Below are 26433 nucleotides of genomic sequence, written 5' to 3' on the forward strand. Positions count from 1 at the left end.
AATTTTGTAAGCTGGTTATGAATTTGGTGCACAATTTAAAAATGCTTTTTTAGATCGTCTTTAACCATTTTTGTAACTTGTTAGTCCAAAGTCCTTTAAAAAGTTGCTTTTCTAAAAATGCGCCAAATTCAAAACTCTGCCAGAAACCTTACTGCAAGAATTGACTGGAGTGAGATGCACCCGATGAATGCAATATTTGGTGAAAGTTGCATTTCGGGAACCTGTCCAAAACAATTAGATAAGCAAAGTTGCCGAGGACAAATGAAAAAAGACAAAGAAAAATGACTTAAAAAGTGGCGCAAAATGTATAATATATATGTATATATGCTAAAGTCACTAAAAGAGGCCAAGTTATTCCAGAAAACTGGAGAAACAATAAACAATGAATCGAGGCCTTAGCTTACAGCATATAAGACCTCTTCAAGAAGTATTCTGTAACTTCGCTATAGGTCCCCAGTCATCAGATGACAGCCAAAAGTGTTTTCTTTTGGCATCCACAGACTGAAAGCACAGCAGACTGATTTCCATTACAGTGGGCTACTGAAAAGAAACATAAATGTTTCCTTACAATGGGTCCTTATGGTGGACAGATGCCTCGGGATCCATCTTAACTGTGGTCACAATTGGGTGCTTCCCTCCTAGGCAAATACGACCAACGTTTTCCACAAACATAGTGTGTTAGTTAGTGGGAGTTTTCATATTAGTTGTTAGGGTACCATTTAACCTAGTGTTTTAAATGTATCCCATGTTACTGATTCGTCTAGATGGGCGTTTTCCACTCAAATCTTGATGAACAATGCACTGGAGTAAGATACACCAAATTTATTAAGAGGCATTCACCGCCCCAATTAAAATGCCAGGTGTTGGTCATGTAAAAATGAGTCATACCAATAAGAATCATTTCAGAACTTTTTCCACCTTTAGTGTCATCCATAATCAGTATAAATTCATTGAAAAATATCCTGTAACCCTACACCCTTTAGCTGACACTTTATTGAAGTAACCTTTGAATTTTTAACTGCACACAGTCTTTTTGGGTACAAATCTATCAGCATGGCACATTTAGAATTGGCAATTCTTGCCCACTGTTCCTTGCAGAAGCTCTTGAAATCTGTCAGATTGTGAGGGCATTTCCTGTGCACAGCCATTGTCAAGTAAACCCACAGATTTTCAGTTGGATTCAGATCTGGGCTAAGGCTGTGCCATTTCAGAACATTAAATTATTTTCTGGCGCAGTCATTTTTTATTGATTTGGAGGTATGTTTAAGTTCATTGTCGTAATGGAAGGAGAAATTCCTCTTCAGCTTTTTAGCTGAGGTCGTAAAGTTTTGATGCAAAATTTACTGATAATTGGAACTGTTCATAATTCCCTCCACATTGAATAAATCCCCAATACTAGCTGCCAAAAAAATCCCCAAAACATAATGCTGCCTCTACCATGCTTCACTGTGAGTATGGTATTTTTGGGGGAATGTGCAATGTTGGCTTTCCGACAAACATACCTTTTGGAATTACGTCAAAAAAGTTCAGCCTTGGTCTAATGAGACCATAACTTATTTTGTCACAAGCTTTTAGCAAATTTGATGTCAGTTTTGGCAAAACATAACTAGGCTTAAATGTTTTTCTTTGTAAGAAAAGTCTAACGCCTTGCCACTCTACCTAACATGTCAGACATATTAAGAATACAGGAGATTGTTATCACATGAAGTTCTTTCCAGAAATTCATGTAGCTCCTTTAATGCTGCTGTAGACTCTTGGCAGCAATATGGATCAATTTTACTCTAGTTTTTCAACAATTTTTGAGGGACCTCCAGTCCTAGGTAATATCATTGTTATGCCAAATTTATGCTAGTTGTTGATGACCATCTTCACTGTGATTGTTGGTATATTTAATGCCTAGTGATTTGTTTTGTAGCCTTTACCTGAATAATACCTTTCAACAATGAGATCCCTTTGCTGTGTTGTAAGCTGTTTACAGACCATTGCTTTTGCTGTCAAATGCAAATGCAACTCAAAATATGTCAAGAAAATCATACTAAAAAAGTGAAACTTTACATGGGATTAAGCAGAATCACTTTAAATGATGGCACCTTGTGCCAACTAGTATTTAATATGAGCTTGTAATCAAAATTATTACAGTTTGTTTCTCAATGTTTCTCAAATCCATTGTACAGATTATTGGTGACACTAAATGTGGAAAAGATTTGGCACCCTTGAAATTTTTTCAGAAAATGAAGTATTTCTCCCAGAAAATTATTGCAATTACAGAATGTTTTGTTATACACATGTGTATTGCTTTTGTGTGTATTGGAACACCACAAAACCAAAACAGAGAAAAAAAGGCACATTGGTCATAATTACACACAAAGTGGTCCCAACAATTTTGTCGGACTTATATTTGGGGTTTGTGTGAAATGCTGCCAAATTGCCATTTTTTAAATCTTTTTTGAGTTGTTGAAATCTCCCAGAAAAGGGCGATTTCAAGGGTGCCAGAACTTTTGGACATGGCTATGTATATATACAGGTGCTTCTCACTAAATAAGAATATCATCAAAAAGTTAATTTATTTCTATTCTTCAATACAAAAAGGTGATGCCCTGATGAAGTGAGCTGGGACAGCTCAGGAAACGCGTAGGCACCAATAAATTTCCTTGAATTATACCTACAGCAGCGCAGTGTATCATTGCCCCTTAAAGTCATCTTCAATACAAAAAGTGAAACTCATAATATTTATAGTCATTGCAAACAGAGTGATCTATTTCACGTGTTTATTTCTGTTTATGTTGATGATTATGGCTTACAGCCAATGAAAACCCAAAAGTCGTTATCTCAGTAAATTAGAATACTTTATAACATCAGCTTGAAAAATTATTTTAAAATCTGAAATGTTGGCCTACTGAAATATATGTTTTGTAAATGCACTCAAGGGCTCCTTTTGCATCAATTACTACATCAATGTGGTGTGGCATGGAGGCGATCAGCCTATGGCACAGCTGAGGTGTTATGGAAGCCCAGGTTGCTTTGATAGCAGCCTTCAGCTCGTCTGCATTGTTGGGTCTGGTGTCTCTCATCTTCCTCTTAACAATGCCCCATAGCTTCTCTATGGGGTAAGGTCAGGAGAGTTTGTTGGCCAATGAAGCACAGTGATACTGTTGTTTTTAAACCAGGTATAGACACTTTTGGCAGTGTGGACAGGTGCCAAGTCCTGCTGGAGAATGAAATTTCCATCTCCCAAAATCTTGTCGGCAGAGGGAAGCATGAAGTGCTCTAAAATTTCCTGGTAGATGGCTGTGCTGACTTTGGTCTTGATGAAACACAGTGGACCTACACCAGCAGAAGTCATGGCTCCGCAAACCATCACTGATTGTGGAAACGTCACACTAGACGTCAAGCAGCTTGAATTGTGTGCCTCTCTACTCTTCCTCCAGACTCCGGGCCCTTGATTTCCAAATGAAATGCAAAATTTACTTTAATCTGAAGACAACACCTTGGACAACTGAGCAACAGTCCTGTTCTTTTTCTCCTTGGTCTAGGTAAGATGCTTCTGGCGTTGTCTATTGGTCATGAGTGGCTTGACTCAAGGACACTTGTAGCCCATGTCCTGGATATGTCTGTGTGTGGTGGCTCTTGAAGCAATGACTCCAGCAGCATTCCACTCCTTGTGAATCTCCCCCCAAATTTTTGAATGGCTTTTTCTTAACAATCCTTTCAAGGTTGCGATTAGCGCGGTTGCTTGTGCATCTTTTTCTACCACACTTTTTAAATGCTTAGAAAGCTTTTGCAGGTGTTTTCTGTTAATTATTCTAATTTACTAGGATAATAACTTTTGAGTTTTCATTGGCTGGAAGCAAAAATCATAAACATTAACAGAAATAAACACTTGAAATAGATCACTCTGTAATGACTCTATATAATTTATTTTTGTATTGAAGAACTGAAATAAACTAAATTTTTGATGATATTCTAATTTAGTGAGAAGCACTTGTATGTATGTACTGTATATACTGTGTATATATATATATATATATATATATATATATATATATATATATATGCATATATACTGTATATATACAAAGACAGTTTTGGTCGATAACCCCAGAGCCCTTTCTCATACCTGCCCAGCCCTCCTCCTCCAAAACCAACTTCTCCACCATTACAGAAGATCGACTCTCCACTCTTCTCTCAAGATCACATCTGACCATCTGTGTGTCATTGTTTGAACAGGGTTCTTGCCCTGCATTCACAGGGTTAAGTGTACGTGGCCTCTTTCTGGATCTGTGAGGGGTATTTATACTCACTCTTTACCAGGGTTCTCTGTCAGCAATACGGTTATTCTGGCTGTGTGTCTGAGTCCCCTGGTGTGCTTGTAGATTGCATTGCTTGTTTGCTTCCCGTGTATGACCCGGTCTGTCCCCTCACTCTGTACTCCGTCTCTCGTTTTGGTACTATTGTCTTTTCCGGTTCTGACCTCCTGGCTTGGCTATCGTTACTCCGTTACAGTTTGTCCCTATTGTACCGTCTATTGCCCGTTCTGGTTTTCTGATCTATTGTTACGTCCTGACTATCCATTTTGTCTAACCATTTGGTACTGTCGTGCGATCTCGTGCTTTGACCTTGGCTTGATCTGGTTTCTGTCTAGGAGTTTCCCTGCAGCTCCTAGCTCTGTGGAGCTTAGGCCACGCCCCCAGCAGTCACGTGCTTCAGGTCTTGTGAGCCTGGAGCATGCATCGTCACCACTGCTGCCCCACTCTGCAGGTATCTTTGTGCACAGTTTTTGTACTCAGGACACGCGCACTGGCTCAGTGAGCAAGTGCAGTGCGGTGTTCCTGACACTGCACTTGACCCGATCCAATCCCACTTCATCCCAAACCTCACCACAGTCTTCATCACAACCCTAACCCATCTCTTCAACCTATCACTAACAACTGGTGTTTCCCCCTCATACTTTAAAAAAAAAAAACAATGACACCTATCCTCAAAAAGCTCTTTCTTGACCTATCCTCTGTATCTAGCTATCGTCCTATATCACTTCTCCCCTATGTCTCAAAACTACTGGAACAACACTTCCATCTTGAACTGTCCGCACACCTCTCTTCTTCCTCCCTCTTCGTCCACTTACAATCTGGTTTCCAGCCACACCACTCCACTGAAACTGCCCTAACTAAGGTCACCAATGACTTATTAACCGCCAAGGCCAAGCGACACTACTCTGTCCTCCTCCTCCTGGACCTGTCCTCTGCCTTTGACACAGTGGACAATTCCCTCCCTCACAGACTTGGCCCTATCTTGGATCTCGTCATACTTAACAGATCGGTCATTCAGTGTCTCCCATTCGCACACCACCTCCTCACCTCGCCCCCTATCTGTTGGGAGTCCAGCAAAGTTCAATCCTAGGGACCATACTCTTCTCCATTTACACCTTTGGCCTCGGACAGCTCATAGAATCTCACGGCTTTCAGTATCACCTCTATGCCGATGACACATAGATCTACATCTCTGGACCAGATATTACGTCCCTACTAACCAGAATCCCACAATTTCTGTCTGCTATTTCATCCTTCTCCGCTAGATTACTAAAACTTAATATGGACAAATCAGAATTCATCATCTTTCCCCCACTCACTCGACCCCCAGCAGACCTATCCATTAAAGAAAATGACTGCCCACTCTCCTCAGTCCCACAAGCTCGGGGTAATCCTTGACACTGATCTCTCTTTCAAACCACAGATCCAAGCCCTTTCCACTTCCTGCCGACTTCAACGCAAGAATATTTCACGGATCCGTACATTCCTCAACCAAGAATCTGCAAAAATCCTAGTACATGCTCTCTTCATCTTCCACCTTGACTATTGCAACCTCCTGCTCTGTGGCCTACACTTTAATATTTTCGCACCCCTCCAATCTATTCTAAACTCTGCTGCTCGACTAATCCAGCTGTCCCCCCACTATTCCCCAGCATCTCTCCTCTGTCAATCCCTGCACTGGCTACCCAAAGACTCCAGTTCAAAACCCTAACCATGGCATACAAAGCCATCCACAACCTGTCCCCTTCATACATCTCTGACCTTGTCTCCCGATACTTACCTACACGCAACCTCCGATCCTCACAAGATCTCCCTCTCTACTCCCCTTTTATCTCCTCTTCCCACAATTGCATACAAGATTTCTCCCGTGCATCTCCCCTACTCTGGAACTCTCTACCACAACATATCAGACTCTCGCCTACCATGGAAACCTTCAAAAAGAACCTGAAGACCTACATCTTCCAACAAGCCTACAATCTGCAGTAACCACCGATCGACCAAACCACTGCACGAACAGCTCTACCCTCGCCTACTGTATCCTCACCCATCCCTGGTAGTTTGTGAGCCTACCCGGGCAGGGTCATTTCTCCTCCTGTACCTGTCGTGACTTGTATTGTTTAAGATTACTTTACTCATTTTTATTATGTACACCCCTCCTCACATGTAAAGCGCCATGGAATAAATGATATAATATAATAATTAATAATAATAATAATAATTATATATATATATATACAGTGCCTACAAGTAGTATTCAACCCCCTGCAGATTTAGCAGGTTTGATAAGATGCAAATAAGTTAGAGCCTTCAAACTTCAAACAAGAGCAGGATTTATTAACAGATGCATAAATCTTAAAAAACAAAAAATTATGTGGCTCAGTTAAATTTTAATACATTTTAAACATAAAAGTGTGGGTCAATTATTATTCAACCCCTAGGTTTAATATTTTGTGGAATAACCCTTGTTTGTAATTACAGCTAATAATCGTCTTTTATAAGACCTGATTAGGCCGGCACAGGTCTCTGGAGATATCTTGGCCCACTCCTCCATGCAGATCTTCTCCAAGTTATCTAGGTTCTTTGGGTGTCTCATGTGGACTTTAATCTTGAGCTCCTTCCACAAGTTTTCAATTGGGTTAAGGTCAGGAGACTGACTAGGCCATTGCAACACCTTGATTTTTTCCCTCTCGAACCAGGCCTTGGTTTTCTTGGCTGTGTGCTTTGGGTCGTTGTCTTGTAGGAAGATGAAATGACGACCCATCTTAAGATTCTTGATGGAGGAGCGGAGGTTCTTGGCCAAAATCTCCAGGTAGGCCGTGCTATCCATCTTCCCATGGATGCGGACCAGATGGCCAGGCCCCTTGGCTGAGAAACAGCCCCACAGCATGATGCTGCCACCACCATGCTTGTCTGTAGGGATGGTATTCTTGGGGTCGTATGCAGTGCCATCCAGTCTCCAAACGTCACGTGTGTGGTTGGCACCAAAGATCTCGATCTTGGTCTCATCAGACCAGAGAACCTTGAACCAGTCTGTCTCAGAGTCCTCCAAGTGATCATGAGCAAACTGTAGACGAGCCTTGACATGACGCTTTGAAAGTAAAGGTACCTTACGTGCTCGTCTGGAATGGAGACCATTGCGGTGGAGTACGTTACTTATGGTATTGACTGAAACCAATGTCCCCACTGCCATGAGATCTTCCCGGAGCTCCTTCCTTGTTGTCCTTGGGTTAGCCTTGACTCTTCGGACAAGCCTGGCCTCGGCACGGGAGGAAACTTTCAAAGGCTGTCCAGGCCGTGGAAGGCTAACAGTAGTTCCATAAGCCTTCCACTTCCGGATGATGCTCCTAACAGTGGAGACAGGTAGGCCCAACTCCTTGGAAAGGGTTTTGTACCCCTTGCCAGCCTTGTGACCCTCCACGATCTTGTCTCTGATGGCCTTGGAATGCTCCTTTGTCTTTCCCATGTTGACCATGTATGAGTGCTGTTCACAAGTTTGGGGAGGGTCTTAAATAGTCAGAAAAGGCTGGAAAAAGAGATAATTAATCCAAACATGTGAAGCTCATTGTTCTTTGTGCCTGAAATACTTCCTAATACTTTAGGGGAACCAAACAGAATTCTGGTGGTTTGAGGGGTTGAATAATAAATGACCCTCTGAATAAACTTTTCACAATTTAAAAAAAAATTAAACAAAGAAATAACATTCTTTTTTGCTGCAGTGCATTTCACACTTTCAGGCTGATCTACAGTCCAAATGTCACAATGCCAAGTTAATTCCGAATGTGTAAACCTGCTAAATCTGCAGGGGGTTGAATACTACTTGTAGGCACTGTATATATATATATATATATATATACTTTAAGTGTAGATTTTGTTTGATGTCATTGAATGAAAGCATTTGTTGTTTAAGGCCTCATTCAGGTGTCCATTTTTCATGCACTTGTTCCATCTGTTTTTTATAGATAGAACAGATATCAATTATAGTCTATGTGACTATTCACATGCTGTTTTTTTGCGGAGGAGTGAAAAAACAGAGGCATGTATGCTTTGGACTCACAGACGGAAATAGTCCATACAAATCTATGGGTCCGTGAAAGTCACTGACACCCATGTGTAATATATGTCTGTTTTTATCAATGCAATGGGTAGTAGAAGGTTTGTCATTTATCTACCATATTTATTTTCATGCAAGAAAATCACTGATGAAACACTGATGGTAAAAACATTGCTCAAACACTTACAAAAATCTAAACAAAACACTGATGAAAATTGAAACTTTTTTTTGTGCATAAAAGAAAAATCAAAACCGATGCTTGAATAAGGCTTGTATGCTCCTTCTGGGTTTAAATTTGCTCCTTCCAGGAATTTGGTTTCCTTCCACATAAAATAATTCTAAGTTTGATAGCGTTCTATTAAATTTGCTTTAATGCCGATGTGGCTTTATGTACATTGTGAGCTCCACTGGAGAAAATTTGATTGGTTGAGTCTTATCTCAGGATTTTTCTCTGGTAATTTGCACATCGCCTATGTTTTACACAAAATGCGGAAATACACTGTTGTGAGAGAGGCATGTTTATAACGCTAAACCCAAGCAGTTTAACAGCTTGCTGGGGGTTTTAGTCCCTTAAAATCTATTGACTGGTTCCCTTTAAAGTTAGTTAAATGGTTAAAAGCACTCTTCCATAGAAATGTACTTCCGCAGTTCTTGTCATGTTAATTATTACATACATGCGGCCTGTAATTAGCTGCTTTTCTACCTGCTGCCCAAACACCTCATGTGCAAGGTTATAAAACACATTCAATCGATTTCCAGCTCTAGTTTATTTAGCTAAGGCCGGGGTCACACTGGCGAGGAATACGGCCGAGTGAGAGGCGCTAAAAGCACGCATTAGACACAGACCAATGATTCTCTATGGGGTCCCTCGCACCAGCCGTATATTTCTCCTCAGTATTCTACGCTCCGTGCCACTCGCAGCATGCTGCGATTGTCAGCGTACTACGCCCGTAATACGCCAATGCAAGTCTATGGGTGCGCAAAAAATACGGATTACACACGGACCACACATGTGACTTGCGAGAAATACGCACCAGGTGTCTTTTAGCAAAGCCGGCAATTCAGTGCACGATACAGTAAACTCACACTGACAGGTTTAATAAAGAAACGAAAGAATAGATATTGACACATAGAATACATATATATATATATATATATATGCATTCTATGTGTCTATATCTATTCTTTGGTTTCTGTTTAGAAACCCTGTCATAGGGCTCCATTATATGTCCATTTTGCAAGCCTGCGAGAAAATCTCGCCATACGGATGCCATACGGATTACATACGGATGCTGACATGCGCAAAATACGCGACCACACCTTGATTACGGATGACATACGGAGCACTATTTAGGGGCCATACATCCGTATTACGCATGTAAAATACTGACCGTATTTTGCGTCGGTTAGTGTGACCCCGGCCTTATTCTGTAAATGATGCGATAGGCTTATTGCTGGGGGCCCTTTTTTTGAGCCTGATAAATATTGAGACTCTCATTCGAGAATGATACATATAATACTGGGGCTATGTGAGGACTGTGGCCACGACACAAATCGCATGGCCAAAGTTTGCTAGGTGTTGCTGCTACATGGTGGTACAATACTCCGGCAACATTGCAGCACAATATAATACGACTGTGACGATCAAGTCGTGAAGAGTCCCGCCATGTTTGATTTTTTGCGACTGTCTTGGTTGCGGTACCCTAGGTATCACAATGCGACCCCATTCACTTGTATTGTACGGTGATGTAGCACTGGCACCTAGCGAAATTTGTCCATATGACTGTCGCCGTGTAGCTCCAGCCTCAGGGTTTGTTCAGACAAGCAAAAAATAAAGATATGTGCTGTCCGAGTAAAAATCGGACTCGACAATTCAAGTCTATTGATGCATGAAAAAAAAATCAGATCCAGTATGGAACATACGTTTTGCATCATATATTTAAGGTTACATTGCCGTTATTGAAGGACAATGGTCACGGCGGAAAACACCTTTAATCTTCAGATATTGGGTTAATCTGTAGGTTAGTATTGTTAGACTGCGTTCACACGTCACTTTTTTTTGCGTTTTTTAGCACGCGATTTTGCTGCGAAAATGCAAAAAACAGCATCCCATGCAATCCTATGGGATTCCGCAATGCTGTGCTAATGCTGCGGATTTTCCCGCGGCGGAATCGCATCGTGGAAAAATATGCAGCATGTTCATTATTTTGCGGAATCGCGGCGATCCCGCACCCATAGGAATGCATTGTTCCGCTTACATCCTGCATGTGGCTGTGCCCACCATGCGAAAAGTAAGCAGAACATTTGCGGATGGTACCCACGGTCCGGAGGAGAGGAGGCTGTCCTCCGGGCTATGGGTACCATATCCCTGTAAAATATAGAATAAAAAATGGTGTTATATTCACCTTCCAGCGTCCGGCGCAGCCTTCCCGGGCCTCAGCGACGCTTCCGTTCCCAGTAATGCCTTGCGAGACCTTTGATGACGTCGCGGTCTAGCGATAATGTAGCAGTCCCTATTCCTCGCGAGACCGCTACATTATCGCGAGACCGCGACGTCATCAAAGGTCTCGCAAGGCATTACCGGGAGCGGAAGCATCGCTGAGGCCCGGGAAGGCTGTGCGGGATGCCGTAAGGTGACTATAACACCATTTTTTATTTTTTTAATTATTTTTAACATTTTATCTTTTACTATTGATGCTGCATAGGCAGCCTCAATAGTAAAAAGTTGGTCACAGTCGTCAAACACTATGTTTGACGAGTGTGACCAACCTGTCAATCAGTTCTCCAAGCGATGCTACAGATTGCTTGGAGAACGCTAGCATTCTGCAAGCTAATTGCACTTGCAAATCGCTAGTTTTTCCGTGGGAAAATCGCAGGAATTTAAAATGCGATTTTCACGCGGAATGGAATTCCGGAATTCTCGCGGTAACTTCCGCGAGAGTTCCGCTACGTGTGCACTTAGCCTTAGGGGCGGCTGTAAGCACACCCTGCCATTTGGTTGAGTCACAGTGCAGTGGATTACTGCAGAGCCAGATGTAACTCGAAGCTCCCAGGCATGCTTTAAGTCAGCGCTCACTATAGCTCACAATGACTGCACTATATTTTCTCTCTGGAGTTGCTCTTTAGGGATTGTCCACTACTTGGACAACCACGTCTTATATCCAAGTAGAAATTAGGTCGCACTCAATGAGCTGGTGAAGATATTGCTTGATTTATTGGCACATGTTACACATGTCGGGCCGGGGGAGTGACATCAGGAGTGCAAAGGGAGCTGACAACGATCGTTTCATGCTATCAGAAGCGCTTCGACAGGTCTTAATTGACATGGTTTCCCCCAGCAAAATAACATCTATATGCATTACCAGAGTCGACACTCTCCCGTGAATCGCGTGACGTCAGACATCAAAAGGAAGTGAGTAGGCAGCCGCAGCTCTGACTTCCTCATGATGTTTGATTCGTCCAAACGTGGGTGGAGTGAAGGCTGCGCTGATTGGTCGCAGGGATTGTGTGACATAATGTAACGCTAGCCCCGTTCGAGCGAGCTCCGAACAGTGCCAGCACCAGAGGGGAGTATGTCTTATTTTACTGGGAGCAAACATGATGATTGTAAGAGTGTGTTCAAGTAGTGGACAACCCCTTTAAGTACCTCGGCCTGGGCACCTGTGCACAGTGTATGGGAGCCAAGAAGCAAAAGAGTGCCACGAGGTGTGGCGAGTTCTCCTTCAATGGAAGTCTTCAAACAGAGGCTGGATGGACATCTGTCTGAATTGGTTTAGTGAATCCTGCATTGAGCAGGGGGGTTGGATGCGATGAGCCTGGGGGTCCCTTCCAACTCTAACATTCTATGCTTCTATTATTTTTGTAGGAAAGGGTACTTTATCATACAATTACGACAAATTAACAAATTATCCTACCTATGGAGCTGACTCAATTACTAAACTAGAAGATCATGTGTCATAGTAACAGTGATACGTTTAGCCGGATAACCCCTTAAATAACCTGTGATTGCAAGTAACAAGCAGTGGAACTCCAGGCTTTCTGGAGAGACAGGGTGTGAGATTTGTAAAGGTGGTGTTTGCTATTCGGCTGGGTTATAATGGAGGGGTGTTTTCCGGCTGGAAGATTCTGTCTCCATGGTAACCCCATCAGTACCACTGCAGTAAGATCCCCTTTCACTGTGAGGTTTCTAAAGGGAGTTAGACAAGGATACCACTTCAATAGCAGAATGATGGCATTACCCTAATCCACGAAAAGAAAAATTGTGATGGAATCTGACTCTTACATTCACAAGTGCTTACACTTATAGGGGACTCTATGCCCACAGGGAATGGGTCTGAAATTTCGGCAATGAAAGTTCACCCCGTCATTAATAAAAAATACTATACACAATATTACACTCATAATTTGACAAACAACACACATGTCTATAGACAATGAAATGATCATGGAACGATGCTGGCCACAGATATCTGTGGCAAAACAAATTTATGGCTGTCATATGTGATTCCCATCAAAACATCTCCAAAAATGGCCTAAAATCTGGGCGGAATTGCTTGAAATAAGTTGGGATCTCCGCATCTTATCAAAAGGTAAATAGGTTTCTGTTCTGAATTTTCCCTTTGGCGTCCTGAACATTTTTCCTCTAAAGAGGACTTGATACCAGGTTAAAAGTGGGCAGTGTTTGCTCTTAATTTATTCCCGGTGCTCCTCTGAATATTGATCTCACAGGGTAATATTAATGCAGCGTAGCCTAAACACATGCCCCCGCAGAGTTGTGTGAGCCATACCCCCTTGTAAAGACCACAAAGATTAGCACTAAATAGAAAGACCCATATCTATGGAACCTCATAGAAACAAAAATTGGAGGGAGCAGTAGGAATAAAATACAGGCAAAAACTGGCCTCTTTTGACCTGGTGACAGTCCCCCTTTAACCATTTTTCTATATAATATACATATTCCCCTCCTGATGTACAAAAGAGACCAATCATCCATTATTTCTAATGCTCCATATCCAATGTGCCATTCAGTTGCCTTTTTAGTGCACAGTATATGGGAATCAATAAGCAATAAAGTATGATAATACTGGAAAAATGTCTACCCTCTGAAGTTAAGAGCCGGACTTTTTTCTAAAACTATTTGGGGTTAGGGGTTATCAGTTTGGAGACGATACAGCATGGCTGTCTAGATGGCTATATTCACTTCTGTTTTCTGTTTTGTGCTATTAGACAGAAGGTTGTTGAGAATAGTCTACTAACCTGCTCAAATGTGTTTGGTGCAAAGTAGAACATAGAAATGTACTAAAAGTTGCAAATCTACGAAGATGAAAATCGATTTAATTTTAACATTTATGCTGAATCTAATGAGAATTTATGACAGTTTATGGAAAAAAACTGGACTTGGGCAGGGAACCTTTGCATCAATAAACTATTATTGTTAATAACTAACTATCATAGCTGATGTAGCATGACTGACTGGCTTCAACAGCCGTGTGAGGATGCATTATGGAACCCAAAGCATTTTCAGTGAATCTCAGTTGTCCAAAAGGGATATTCTCCAGCACCAACAGAAAATAGTTAAAATTCAGCCTTTAATCTATGAGCTACGATTGAAGATTTTTCTATCCGAAACGCATGAGCATTATGGGCATTCTTTTTTAAATATATGTACATTGTCCCATTTTTTAAGGCTAAGTTTTAACTACTTTCCATTGGTGCTGTAGATCTTCCCCTTTCAGACCATTGAGAGCTATACGATCTGGACGCCAGACCAGTGCATACTCCGTGCACCACACCCAGACTACTGACTATCCTGGAAGTCTCCTGGGCTACTTATCTCTTAGGTGGTGACTCTGTGAGCTGAATTGACACTTTTTCTATTCCGACTGAATGCAGTGTTGTGTTCCACATCCAGTGCTATGTAGTGTTGCATGAAAAACTCTAGAATTTGCAAGTTCCCAACTTTCACCATTCTACACATCCACTAGAGCCATTGTATCTGCATCCTACATTTAATAACTTTTAGACTAATTAGGTACACAATAGAGTTGGGCTACAATTCCCCTACAGAATTGAACAGTTATTTTTGTGAAACCCACAGCTTTGAACCATGTAGGACCCTATGGGAGCCCCGCATTATTCACCAGCGGTCCCTTCTATACAGTAGTATTTTTGATCACCTTATCTTTGCCCCAAGTGTTCCCCGCTCATCTACGTACTGCATGAAAAACACTTGGTATGACGTAGGATCTGGAAATACAATCTTACTTCATGGATGCCCAACATAAATCTAACCATAATATTGCACCCTACTGATCGATAGTACCATCATTCATTATAATGTTGTTTACATGCAGTCTCTGCCATTCACGAGGAAACATGCTTTTCCCCAACAGGTCCTTATTACGTCTACATTATCCCTACATGTCGAATAGATCTAATCCTCTATCCACTTACACTACCGGTAGATAGAATGCTACTGTTGGCTTCAACAGCTGTTTCAGGCATTTCCCGAAAGCCGTCCTTAAATACCATGAACCTCACAGAATCAGCCCTTTAATTCAGTGCTCCCAACCCCCAGGAAATGGCAGACATAGGCAGATACTCACTCTAATGTCAATGATGGGATTTTCAGTTTGTCTCTCCTGGATTTCATGGTTGTTCAAAGATGAATGGTGCTGTAGTGCGTTTTCTACTCTCCCTGCCTGTGCTTTCCCCTATGTTATCGGCACAGCCAGAGATAATAAGTGTACTAGGCACAGCTGGCCATTGGGGAGGGAGGGAAGGAGCGAGAAAAGGGGAAGGCGGGAGGGAGCTGTGTGTAAAGACTGAGTAATGCAAATTTACAGAGTGCTCTCTGTATTTGGGTCATCCCATCAATGGCTCTCTATGCTAGCATAATATGACCCCCTTGTGCTGATGCTTTAGAAGACACAAACAAATTGCTTCCAAGTAAATAGATATTTTAATATTCCTAAGTTATGATTACATAATGACTTATCAGCTGATTATGGCATAATTTTTTTTCTCTGAATGCCAATCTTCTTTGAATACACCAGAGACTAGCGCAATCAATGGGATTCCTCTCCGAGAAGGGCTTTATAATTTATTACTTCATGCAGTATATATCATACGTGCAAAATAGATCTATGAATATCATCCCATCTTCATTATGTGACATGAGCTATAAATCACACACTAAACTCGTGGATAATAATATAATTTGTGATGTCTGCTTTTTCTTCGAATTACTTTCAGAAAAACAATTAAAGGTTTTTTTTCAACTACTTTTGCGGGAGCCCACCACTATCCTGCCTCTTAGTAGAGGGTAGTGGAGCAATCCTGCTTGTTGGACAGGAGCTGTGTCAACGGCGTCACTGGCCAAGTACTCTCCTATGCTACTGTATGAGTCAGCTTTGCCTTAGAATCACCGGTGAAGCACAGTGGCTCTGAAGCTAGCTGGATCCCACGATCTGGACAGCTACAGAGCAGAAAATGCAAGCTGTGCTGGAAAATTGTTTTTTGAAATACTTTGCAATTTTAGCAATTTATGATGATGAGAATAAGATCATTTAATACATGAGCAAGCTCAGGTTTAAGTTCTAAGGACCATCATTACGGACCACGCATACTGGCACAGAACCTGCACTGCTACACAAGAAGAGCCTCTACCTTCCTCTTGAAAGCCTCTGTTCACTGTTATACAAGATTTGTCAGACCCTGTGTGCTTCTAGAGGAATCCAATGGGACATGTAAAACATTTTTATTTTTTGAAGAATTGGTATAGAATCAGGCTGAACATTTTTTTGCTTACCTCTAGTGATCAGCGACTATGCTCGTTACTCGAGATTTCCGAGCCTGCTCGGGTGTTCTCCAAGTATTTTGGCGTGCTTGGAGATTTAGTTTGTGTCTCCGCAGCTGAATGATTTGCTACTGCACACAGACTATAGTGGCGGTATCAGACACAGTGGTGTAACTTGAAGCTTTTGAGACTCAATGAAAATCTACAACAAGGCCTCCAACTATCACAGGTCTTTAATACTATTGGTCTTCTTGTGTGGGCAATCACGCAAACTGCAATCCGCTGCACGACCAGCTCTACCCTCGCCTACTGTATTATCACCCATCCCTTGAAGATTGTGAGCCCTCGCGGGCAGGGTCCTCTCTCCTCCTGTACCAGTTATGACTTGTATTGTTTAAGATTATTGTACTTGTTTTTATGTATACCCCTCCTCACATGTAAAGCGCCATGGAATAAATGGCGCTATAACAATAAATAATAATAATAATAATAATAATAATAATACTGCTAGATAGCCTGAATACATGTGGGGATTTCCTAACAAACAGGCAATCCCCACATGTATTCAGGCTGTCTAGCAGCCGCAAATCATGCAGCTGCGGAGACACAAACTAAATCTCCAAGCACGCCAAAATACTCAGAGATCACCCGAGCATGCTCGGAAATCTCGAATCACTATTTACCACCCTTAAAAATTGGAGGCACACAGACTATAGTGGCGGTATCAGACACAGTGGTGTAACTTGAAGCTTTTGAGACTCAATGAAAATCTACAACAAGGCCTCCAACTATCACAGGTCTTTAATACTATTGGTCTTCTTGTGTGGGCAATCACGCAAACTGCAATCCGTACATCTATCATATTTATGCCACTGCTCCATCATATCTATGGCAGCCTTACTAACTAAACATAACAAAACTGTTCATATGGTCATGTGCATGATTCTGTATCAAAAGCTTCTTGAGATGTCCAGGGTCACAACTTATGGTACCATAAATACAAAAAAGAGAAAGGAAAGCTACACATGAAATCACAGCACACATCCAGGTATAAAAAAAATGAATCAATACTTTATTCCATCACACATCAAGAAAAAACAAGCATCAAAAATAAAAAAAATAAAAAAATATGTAAAACAATATAATGGTTTAATACAAACCCCACCAACAAATAAAATCCATGATTCGATAAAATTCTATGTCCTTGTTGGCTTGAGTCCTCACTAGTATTGCCGCCAACTGGGACACAACTGATGGTACCTGGCAGAAAACTGACCCCATCAGAAACTATAGATTCAGCTTGTCAAAGGTTTCGCCAAAGTGAAAAGACACTGGAGTGTAAAACAAAAGTGAGCGTGCCTTTAAAATACACTTTTCAAGTAACTGTGCTGCTGAGAGGCTGTACATATGCAAGTTTTCTTAGCTGCCGTATTGCAGGGTAGGAATTCGCTCTCTCTGGTAGGCAGAAGGCTTTAGGTAGTGTTCACACAGGCAATGTAGTTTTGGTCCAAACACATGCAGTTTTTATTGCTTTCAACAGTTTGCTCGACACCAAAAACAAACAAAAAACATAAAGCCTTGCCCAGGCGCTAACTAAACAGAACAGACCCTGGCTACTCATACTCAGCTGAGCTAACCCCAACTTGGTCAAATAAAACAGCTATTGTCCATAGCAACCACTGATGCTTGCGGTTCTCGGCACACAGCCTGTGCAGACTCTTCTCAGAGAGGTCGGGGCGGTCCTACACTGTCTAGTATTAATAACCTTATCATGTGTCAAAGTTGACGTCTGTGTGAATAAGGGCAGAGAAGGGCCGGGTCCCAACCAGTGGACACCAGTCAGGGGAAGCCTTTAAATACAATTTCCAGCTCAGGAGAGGGAGGCCACACCCCAGTTTGCACAGAATGCAAAAATACAAAGAAAAAGCACAAAAATTGAGCTTGGTTTGAGCTCTGTACACATGCAGCATATAAATGCATGTTCACATGGCCAAAAAGCAGACAAAACCTTAGCTTTTATGCTATGTTTGATCAAATACAGTATTACTAAGAACTCTGTATGATTTAAATGCACTTTTGCTTTTTACTTATTTAATTATAGCAGGTTTTCTTCATTTTGTCTTCTGTAGGTTTTGTCTGCTTTTTGGCCATGTGAACATGCATTTATATGCTGCATGTGTACCAACTCAAACCAAGCTCAATTTTTGTGTTTTTTCTTTGTATTTTTGCATTCTATGCAAACTGGGGTGTGGCCTCCCTCTCCTGAGCTGGAAAATGTATTTAAAGCCTTCCCCTGACTGGTGTCCACTGGTTGGGACCCGGTCCTTGTCTGCCCTTATTCAAACGTCAACTTTGACACATGATAAGGTTATTAATACTAGACAGTGTAGGACTGCCCCACCACAGAGTCACCTTGTCGATGGTAGGACGGCTTTTATGCTATGTTTGATCAAATACAGTATTACTAAGAACTCTGTATGATTTAAATGCACTTTTGCTTTTTACTTATTTAATTATAGCAGGGATTTTTTCATTTTGTCCTTTGTAGGTTTTGTCTGCTTTTTGGCCATGTGAACATGCATTTATATGCTGCATGTGTACAGAACTCAAACCAAGCTCAATTTTTGTGTTTTTTCTTTGTATTTTTGCATTCTGTGCAAACTGGGGTGTGGCCTCCCTCTCCTGAGCTGGAAATTGTATTTAAAGGCTTCCCCTGACTGGTGTCCAGTGGTTGGGACCCGGTCCTTGTCTGCCCTTATTCACACAAACGTCAACTTTGACACATGATAAGGTTATTAATACTAGACAGTGTAGGACCGCCCCGACCACAGAGTCACCTTGTCGATGGTGGGACGGCTTTTATGCTATGCTTGATAAAATACAGTATTGCTAAGAACTCTGTATGATTTAAATGCACTTTTGCTTTTTACTTATTTATTTATAGCAGGGTTTTTTTCATTTTGTCTTTTGTAGGTTTTGTCTGCTTTTTGGCCATGTGAACATGCATTTATATGCTGCATGTGTACCAACTCAAACCAAGCTCAATTTTTGTGTTTTTTCTTGTCAGAGAGGGAATTCTGGCCTGTCTCTCTTTTCAACTTCAAGACAAATCAAGTCAGTCAGCTTCTCTGAACTGACTGACTTAGAAGAACACCTACCCTGTTTATTTGCAGAGCTAACCAGGTGCACTAATAAAAGCCTGAAGAACTAGGATTTAACCCTAGCCTACCTGGCATTGCTACAGCAGTTAGGTGCAGCAGAGCCAGAGATGGGACAATTATTTTTGGTTTGTGTGTGAACCTCCTTTCTCGCAGTCCATAAAGGGAATCTGTTACCAGGCTTTTGCCACTTAATCTGAGTATGAAATAGAAACAGAGACTCTTATTACAGTGATACATCACTTACTAGATGTCATGATCCAGGTTGGATCTGACAGTTTAAATGCACAAAGTAACTTTTTTTCCCTTGGCTGTGTGCCAAAGGTGGTTTTTGCCCCCGGTGGCCATTAGGGTCATTGCAGTGTGGTGATTTCAGTTGTAGTTTTCCCCCCAGTGGCCATTAGGGTCATTGCACTTAGGTTACCTTAGTTTGTGCACGTGATTAAGTAACAGGTGTGAATGCTCTATAAAAGAGTGTCAGGTGTATCAATCACTGTTGGTGATAATGTCACGTGCCCCATCTTGAGTGACACGGTCAGCAGGCCGGTAACTGATACAACAGGACGCGGCATGTGTAATTGTCCTATGTGACGCGGCCCGCAGGCCGGTAACTAATACAATAAGACAAAGGGAATAGGGAAAACCTGGGTAACAGTAACAATGGTGGCCCTGCGATAGGGAACGGGGAAGTGGAGACCTCCTGCACACCCCTGAGTCAGTGTCTCTACACTCCTAACGTTCCCTAGGCCGGTTCCGCACCGGGCGCTGATCTGGATACCTGATATCCCTAGCTCGCCCTGCACCTAAACCCTCACTAGGGAATTGGTCAGTGCGGAAACTAATCCCACCACTGCACTAAACACACACAAGGAAAAATGACAAAACAGGGGAACACCACTTAGCTTTGCTCTGTTGCTTACAATCCCAGCAACAGAGCCCACCACCTGCGTGCATCTTTTCCTCCAATCGGATCCATCACCATAGTGCAGCCTTGGAGCAAACAGAGTCCACCACCTGAGTGCAGCTGTCCAGAGACAGAGTCCCGCCAATGAGTCCAGCTTTTCTGCCAAAAAGTCCAGCATGCTTGAGTCCAGCTCTCAACAACAACATCCAGCATTTTGAGTGCAGTTCTACACCATAGATGCCACTCCACCAATCCATGCAAGAACTCCTTGCTGACACCATAGCTGCAACTCCACCACGCCATGCCAGCACTCCTTGCAGACACCATAGCTGACACTCCAGGAATCTCCCTGAGCTGCCTGTGACTCTCCTTTAGCTCTATCCTTCACCCAGGCTTGCTTGCAAATGAAGACCTATCACCAACAGTGATTGATACACCTGACACTCTTTAATAGAGCATTCACACCTGTTACTTAATCACGTGCACAAACTAAGGTAACCTAAGTGCAATGACCCTAATGGCCACCGGGGGGAAAACTACAACTGAAATCACCACAGTGCAATGACCCTAATGGCCACCAGGGGCAAAAACCTTCTTTGGCACACAGCCAAGGGAAAAAAGTTACTTTGTGCATTTAAACTGTCAGATCCAACCTGGATCATGACACCTGCACAAAAAACTACAGACCAGTCTCCAATCTCCCCTTCATCTCTAAACTTTTGGAGCGCCTAGTTTACTCCCACCTTACCGGTACCTCTCCACTCACTCCCTTCTAGACCCTTCACAGTCCGGCTTCTGCCCCCTACATTTGACTGAAACTGCACTCATCAAAGTGACCAATGACCTTCTGACAGCAAAACGTAACGGTGACCACTCACTGATCATTCTTCTTGACCTATCTGCAGCTTTCCATACTGTTGACCACCATCTCCTATTCTCTAGGCTCCAGTCACTAGTTACACTGCTCTCTCCTGGTTCTCTTCCTATCTCTCTGACCGCTCCTTCAGTGTTTTGTTCTCTGGCTCCACTTCATCTCCTCTTCCTCTTGCTGTCAGGGTACCTCAGGGCTTAGTCCTTGGCCCCCTTCTCTTCTCTCTCTACACAGCCCCAATTGGACAGACCATCAGCAGATTTGGCTTTTGGTACCATCTTTATGCTGATGACATACAACTACTGTATATATGTCTTCCCCCGACCTTACCCCCTCTGTACTACAGAATGCCAGTGACTGTCCGCAGTCTCCAATATCATGTCCACTCTATCTGAAACTCAACCTCTCCAAAACTGAACTTCTTCTGCTCCCGCCGTCTACTAACCTCCCTAAATAGGACATTTCCCTCTCTGTGGGTGGTACCACAATAACACCCCAGCAGCAGGCGCGCTGTCTGGGTGTTATGTTTGAGACTAATCTCTCCGTCACATCCCATATACAATCTCTTGCCCGCTCTTGCCGCTTACACCTAAAGAACATCTCTAGAATCAGCCCTTTTCTCACCATGGAAACAACAAAAACCCTCACTGTTGCCTTGATCAACTCCCGCCTGGATTACTGCAACACTTTGTTAATTGGCCTCCCCGTCACTCGACTATCCCCTCTCCAGTCCATACTTATAGTGTATAAGTGTATATATATATACACTGCTCAAAAAAATAAAGGGAACACTTAAACAACAGAATATAAGTCCAAGTGAATCAAACTTCTGTGAAATCATACTGTCCACTTAGGAAGCAACACTGATTGACTATCAATTTCACATGCTGTTGTGCAAATGGAAGACAACAGATGGAAATTATTGGCAATTAACAAGACACCCTCAATAAAGGAGTGGTTCTGCAGGTGGGGACCACAGACCACATCTCAGTACCAATGCTTTCTGGCTGATGTTTTGGTCACTATTGAATGTTGGTTGTGCTTTCACACTTGTGGTAGCATGAGGCAGACTCTCCAACCCACACAAGTGGCTCAGGTAGTGCAGCTCATCCAGGATGGCACATCAATGCGAGCTGTGACAAGAAGGTTTGCTGTGCCTGCCAGCATAGTGTCCAGAGGCTGGAGGTGCTACCAGGAGACAGGCCAGTACACCAGGAGACATGGAAGGGGCCGTAGGAGGGCAACAACCCAGCAGCAGGACCGCTACCTCCACCTTTGTGCAAGGAGGAACAGGAGGAACACTGACAGAGCCCTGCAAAATGACCTCCATCAGGCCACAAATGTGCATGTGTCTGCACAAACAGTTAGAAACCAACTCCATGAGGATGGCCTGAGGGCCCGACTTCCACAGATGGGGGTTGTGCTCACAACCCAACACCGTGCGGCCCTCCAAAGAAATGCCACCCCACACCATTACTGACCCACTGCCAAACCAATCATGTTGAAGGATGTTGCAGGCAGCAGATCACTCTCCACGGCGTCTCCAGACTCTGTCGCGTCTGTCACATGTGCTCAGTATGAACCTGCTTTCATCTGTGAAAAGCACAGGGAGCCAGTGGCGAATTTGCCAATCCTGGTGTTCTGTGGCAAATGCCAAGCAACCTGCATGGTGTTGGGCTGTGAGCACAACCCCCATCTGTTTCTTGACTGACGCTGTCTGACCTCTCTGAATAGAGTATTAGTTAGCAAATTGGCGAATCTCTATAGACGAAAACTGTTCCTTGGTTGGGAGTTTAATGTGCTTGTGTTGATGACTTTTGCTGTTTATGACTTTGGATATGCAAACATGCGCTCCATTCTGCTATTTTATTAAGATGTTTACAGACATAGGAATTCACTCTTTTGTGCTGCTTTTTAGAGGATATGGGGACTTACCCTATAACATTTATATGTAGAGTATATTGTTTAGATGTCTAAAGATATGAGTGGTTTATCCCTAACATGCTACTTAGTCTGAGAAATACAAGTCACTGATTACTCTATGTCTGTGTAAATTGATCACATAAGGTGGGGATTTGTTCATATTACCAGATAGGGTATTAATACCATCTTGATTTTGTCCTATTACTGCTGCTGCTCTCCCCATGTGTTTTTTATGGTTTGAGGCATCCCTGTTTTTATTAGTTTGTTTTGTTTATTTAAATCTATTTTGAAGTAAATCATTTTGCATTTTATCTCATTTGTGTATTACACTCTTGATCTATTTGCAACTTAATTGCTGCATGATCTATATGGTTCTACGCTCTATTGATCACCAGTTATTGCAATTTAATGCAATGTCGCGGCGGCCAAAAAAACGTAATTGTGGCGTTTTGACTTTTTTTCGCTACGCCATTTAGCAATCAGGTTAATCCTTTTTTTATTAATGGATCGGCAATACCAAATATGTGTATGTTTGTGTTTTTTACGGTTTTATTTTGAATGGGGCAAAAGGGGGGCGATTTAAACTTTTTTATTTTTTTATATTTTTAAAACTATTTTTTTTTTACTTTTGGCATGCTTCAATAGCCTCCATGGGAAGCTAGAAGCTGCTGTGGGAGAGAGGGTCCCTGTCGAGTGTCCGGGTCGGAACCAAGGGGTCCGTCACCTGGAATCTGAGGGAACTGTTTCCGGGGGACAGAGTTCGGGGACGGACCATTGTGATAGACAGATGGGCTGGGGGAGGGACCAGTTGAAGGGGGCGGGGAATTCCTGGGACGATGAGTCAGCAGAATGAGACAGAAGGAGCAGGAGATCGTGGGAGCAACTGAGAGCCAGAGCGACTCACCAGAGTCAGGAAGGAGGCTAGAGACAGGAGAGATACTTCCCCTGGACATCAGTGGGACGGCGCAGAGACGACCATCCGAGAACCGCTGCCCCGCGTCGACCAGCGGCAGCCTTCTTCCAGCTCTCGGCTGCGGCCTGCCTGCGGCCACCAGCGGTCATTGCCGCCTCGCCCCTGCCAGCAGCTGCGGCCTGCCCGTGGCCACCAGTGGCCGTTGCCACCTCGCTCCTGCCCGCGGCTGCGGCCTGCCCGCGGACACCAGCGGCTGCTGCCGCCTCACTCCAACCCGTGGCTGCGGCCTGTCTCCTGCTGCCTGCAGCCGCTCTGCCCTCACCCGTGGTCGCGGCAAGCCCAGTGCCATCGGCGGCCACCACTGTCCCGCTCCGGTCTGAAGCAGGGGCCAGGCCTCTGCTGACCGCGGACTCCCCGTCGCAGCCGTTAGCTGCGCAGGTGGCCTGTCATTCACCACCACACATCGCTGCCACTTGCCGCAGTCCAGGGACTGTGGCCCATCCGTCCAAGGACTCCGCCGGGGCCTGTGGGGCTCCAGTGTCATCAGCACGCCGGAGCGCGCAAAGACTTCGTCAACGCCTCAGCAACTGGGCCCAGCAACTACTACGCCGAAAGACCACCATCCCGAACGGCGAGGGACGTCTGGACGGTTAAGTTGACTATATATTTAAGGGCCCTATAGTGACCGGCTATTGCCGGAAGTAGTCGTGTTCTACCCGATTGTGTTTGCTTGTCTAGAGCCCCTGCGAGGGCAACCCGTGTTACCCCTTTTGGTGATCAGGCCGTGACTGAGGAAAGTTCCCTCTAGTCTTATAAACGTTATTATAGAAAGCACCAAATTGTCTCGTGACTCGTCTTTGCATCCTGCGTACCTGCAAACACCACATTTGGCGTAGTCGGCAGGATGCAGTCTCCGAGCGTGGACAACGAGGGCCCCCAGCCCAGCATTTCTTTGGGGGCTATGCTAAGCAATCTACCCAGGTTCTCCGGCAGCAATACTATGCTGTGGAATTGGACGGAGCGAATGCGTGGGTTATTCAGGATGCATCTGCTCACCCCTGACCTAGAGGCAGAAGTGGCCCTGATGGCGTTGGACAGGGAAGCCTGGGATACCATAATGTTGAGGCCCCGGGGGCAGCGAAACACCTTCGTCAGGGTGTTACAGATCTTAGAAGAGACCTATGGGGACCCGACCGATGTGGGGGAACTGAGAACCCAGATGTTTGGACGCATGCAGAAAGAGGGGGAAACAGTGACCCAGTATATGAATGTTTTGCAGGAACTGTTTTTAGCCATTGAAAGGAAGGATGGAGTCGGCGTGGGGACCGTGGACATAACATTATGTGACCTGTTAGTGACCGGGCTACGAGACACCCTGACAAGACAGGCTTTGTGAGAGCAGGTGCGAGTGGACCCACATCTGACCTTTTCAGAGATGGGGAAGGAGGCACGGGTTCGGGAACAGGAGCAAGAGGTGACAGTGCCCGTGGAGATGGCTCGGAGTATCGAAGCATCCGTAAGCGCCCTGAGCGAACCCCACTGGGTACAAGAGGTGAAGCAAGAGATGCAGAGTATTAAAGGTTAACTGGCCGAAGCCAAGAAAGCGGCCACAAGGAGTCGGCCAGGGCCGGGTAAAGGAACCATCGTGGCCCCCACCCAAGTCAGTCCCCACGACCATTCGTCTGTTACGATTGTGGAGAATTGGGACGCTCCGCCCGAGACTGCAAACATTCTAGAGGAAACTCGCCCCGCTGGCCAAGAAGAGCAGAGGACCCTGAGCCGTGGAGACGCCGCCCGAGCTGGAGCCCATCACACGGGGTGGTGGAAGTCACAAAGACCTGGTCTCGCGGTGCCCAGTGGTATGGGCAGAGATCGAAGGCCGTGCTGTGCGATGCCCAGTGGATACGGGATCGCAGGTTATGACCATGCCAGAGACTTATTTTCAGCAGCATTTTCCCGAAGCAGTGAAACCTCAGTGGGGGACAGTGATAAAGTTGGTAGCCGCCAACCAGCTACCAGTTCCTGTCGTCGGAGTAGCCTGGATGCAGATTTCGATAAGTGGCAAATCACTCGGCCGCCGGGGAGTGGTCCTGACCCAGGGAGACACAGACAGCAAACATCCGGTCATTCTGGGTATGAACATACTACGAGAGTTCGGCAACCTCCTCCTCAACAAACCCACACAAGAGACTCTGAGCCACTGGGGTTCTCGCACGGCCCAAGGGCAGGTCTTCCAGCGGTTGGTGCGGGAGGCGCGAGTGCTCCAGGAGTGCCAGGTGGGTGAGGCGCTGGGCAAGGTCATCGCGCCGGCAGCCCACCCGCTCGTGCTTCCTCCAGGGCAGACGGTGGTAGTTGGGTCGCCCTCCCAGGGCCGTGGGGTACTCGGTACCGAGCCGGTGTCAAGGGGATGTGTCACAGCAGCGGCGACCCGGTCCATGGCCCTGGGCGCCCAAGAAATGGCGATATGTAGTTTATGGAATGGAATAGTTCATAACGCCACCTGTCGTG

The 26433-nt window shown here is 44.1% G+C and overlaps 1 protein-coding gene across 7 annotated transcripts in view; it reads right to left on the reverse strand.

The window, feature by feature from the left end:
• MAST3 (microtubule associated serine/threonine kinase 3) overlaps positions 1-15116 on the reverse strand; it is a 228411-nt gene extending 213295 nt beyond the window's left edge. For 5 of the 7 annotated variants that reach the window (XM_073545045.1, XM_073545020.1, XM_073545037.1 and 2 more), the window contains exon 1: positions 14964-15116. In XM_073545045.1, coding sequence (XP_073401146.1) covers positions 14964-15010 — 47 coding nt within the window. In that variant the 5' untranslated portion in view covers positions 15011-15116. The remainder of the gene's footprint in view (positions 1-14963) is intronic. The other 2 variants (XM_073545065.1, XM_073545057.1) reach the window with 1 other exon arrangement.
• Positions 15117-26433: the final 11317 nt, after the last annotated feature.

This window comes from Dendrobates tinctorius, unplaced genomic scaffold (genome assembly GCF_039654945.1).
Source record: "Dendrobates tinctorius isolate UK_male_01 unplaced genomic scaffold, ASM3965494v1 ptg000011l, whole genome shotgun sequence".
Taxonomy (NCBI): domain Eukaryota; kingdom Metazoa; phylum Chordata; class Amphibia; order Anura; family Dendrobatidae; genus Dendrobates; species Dendrobates tinctorius.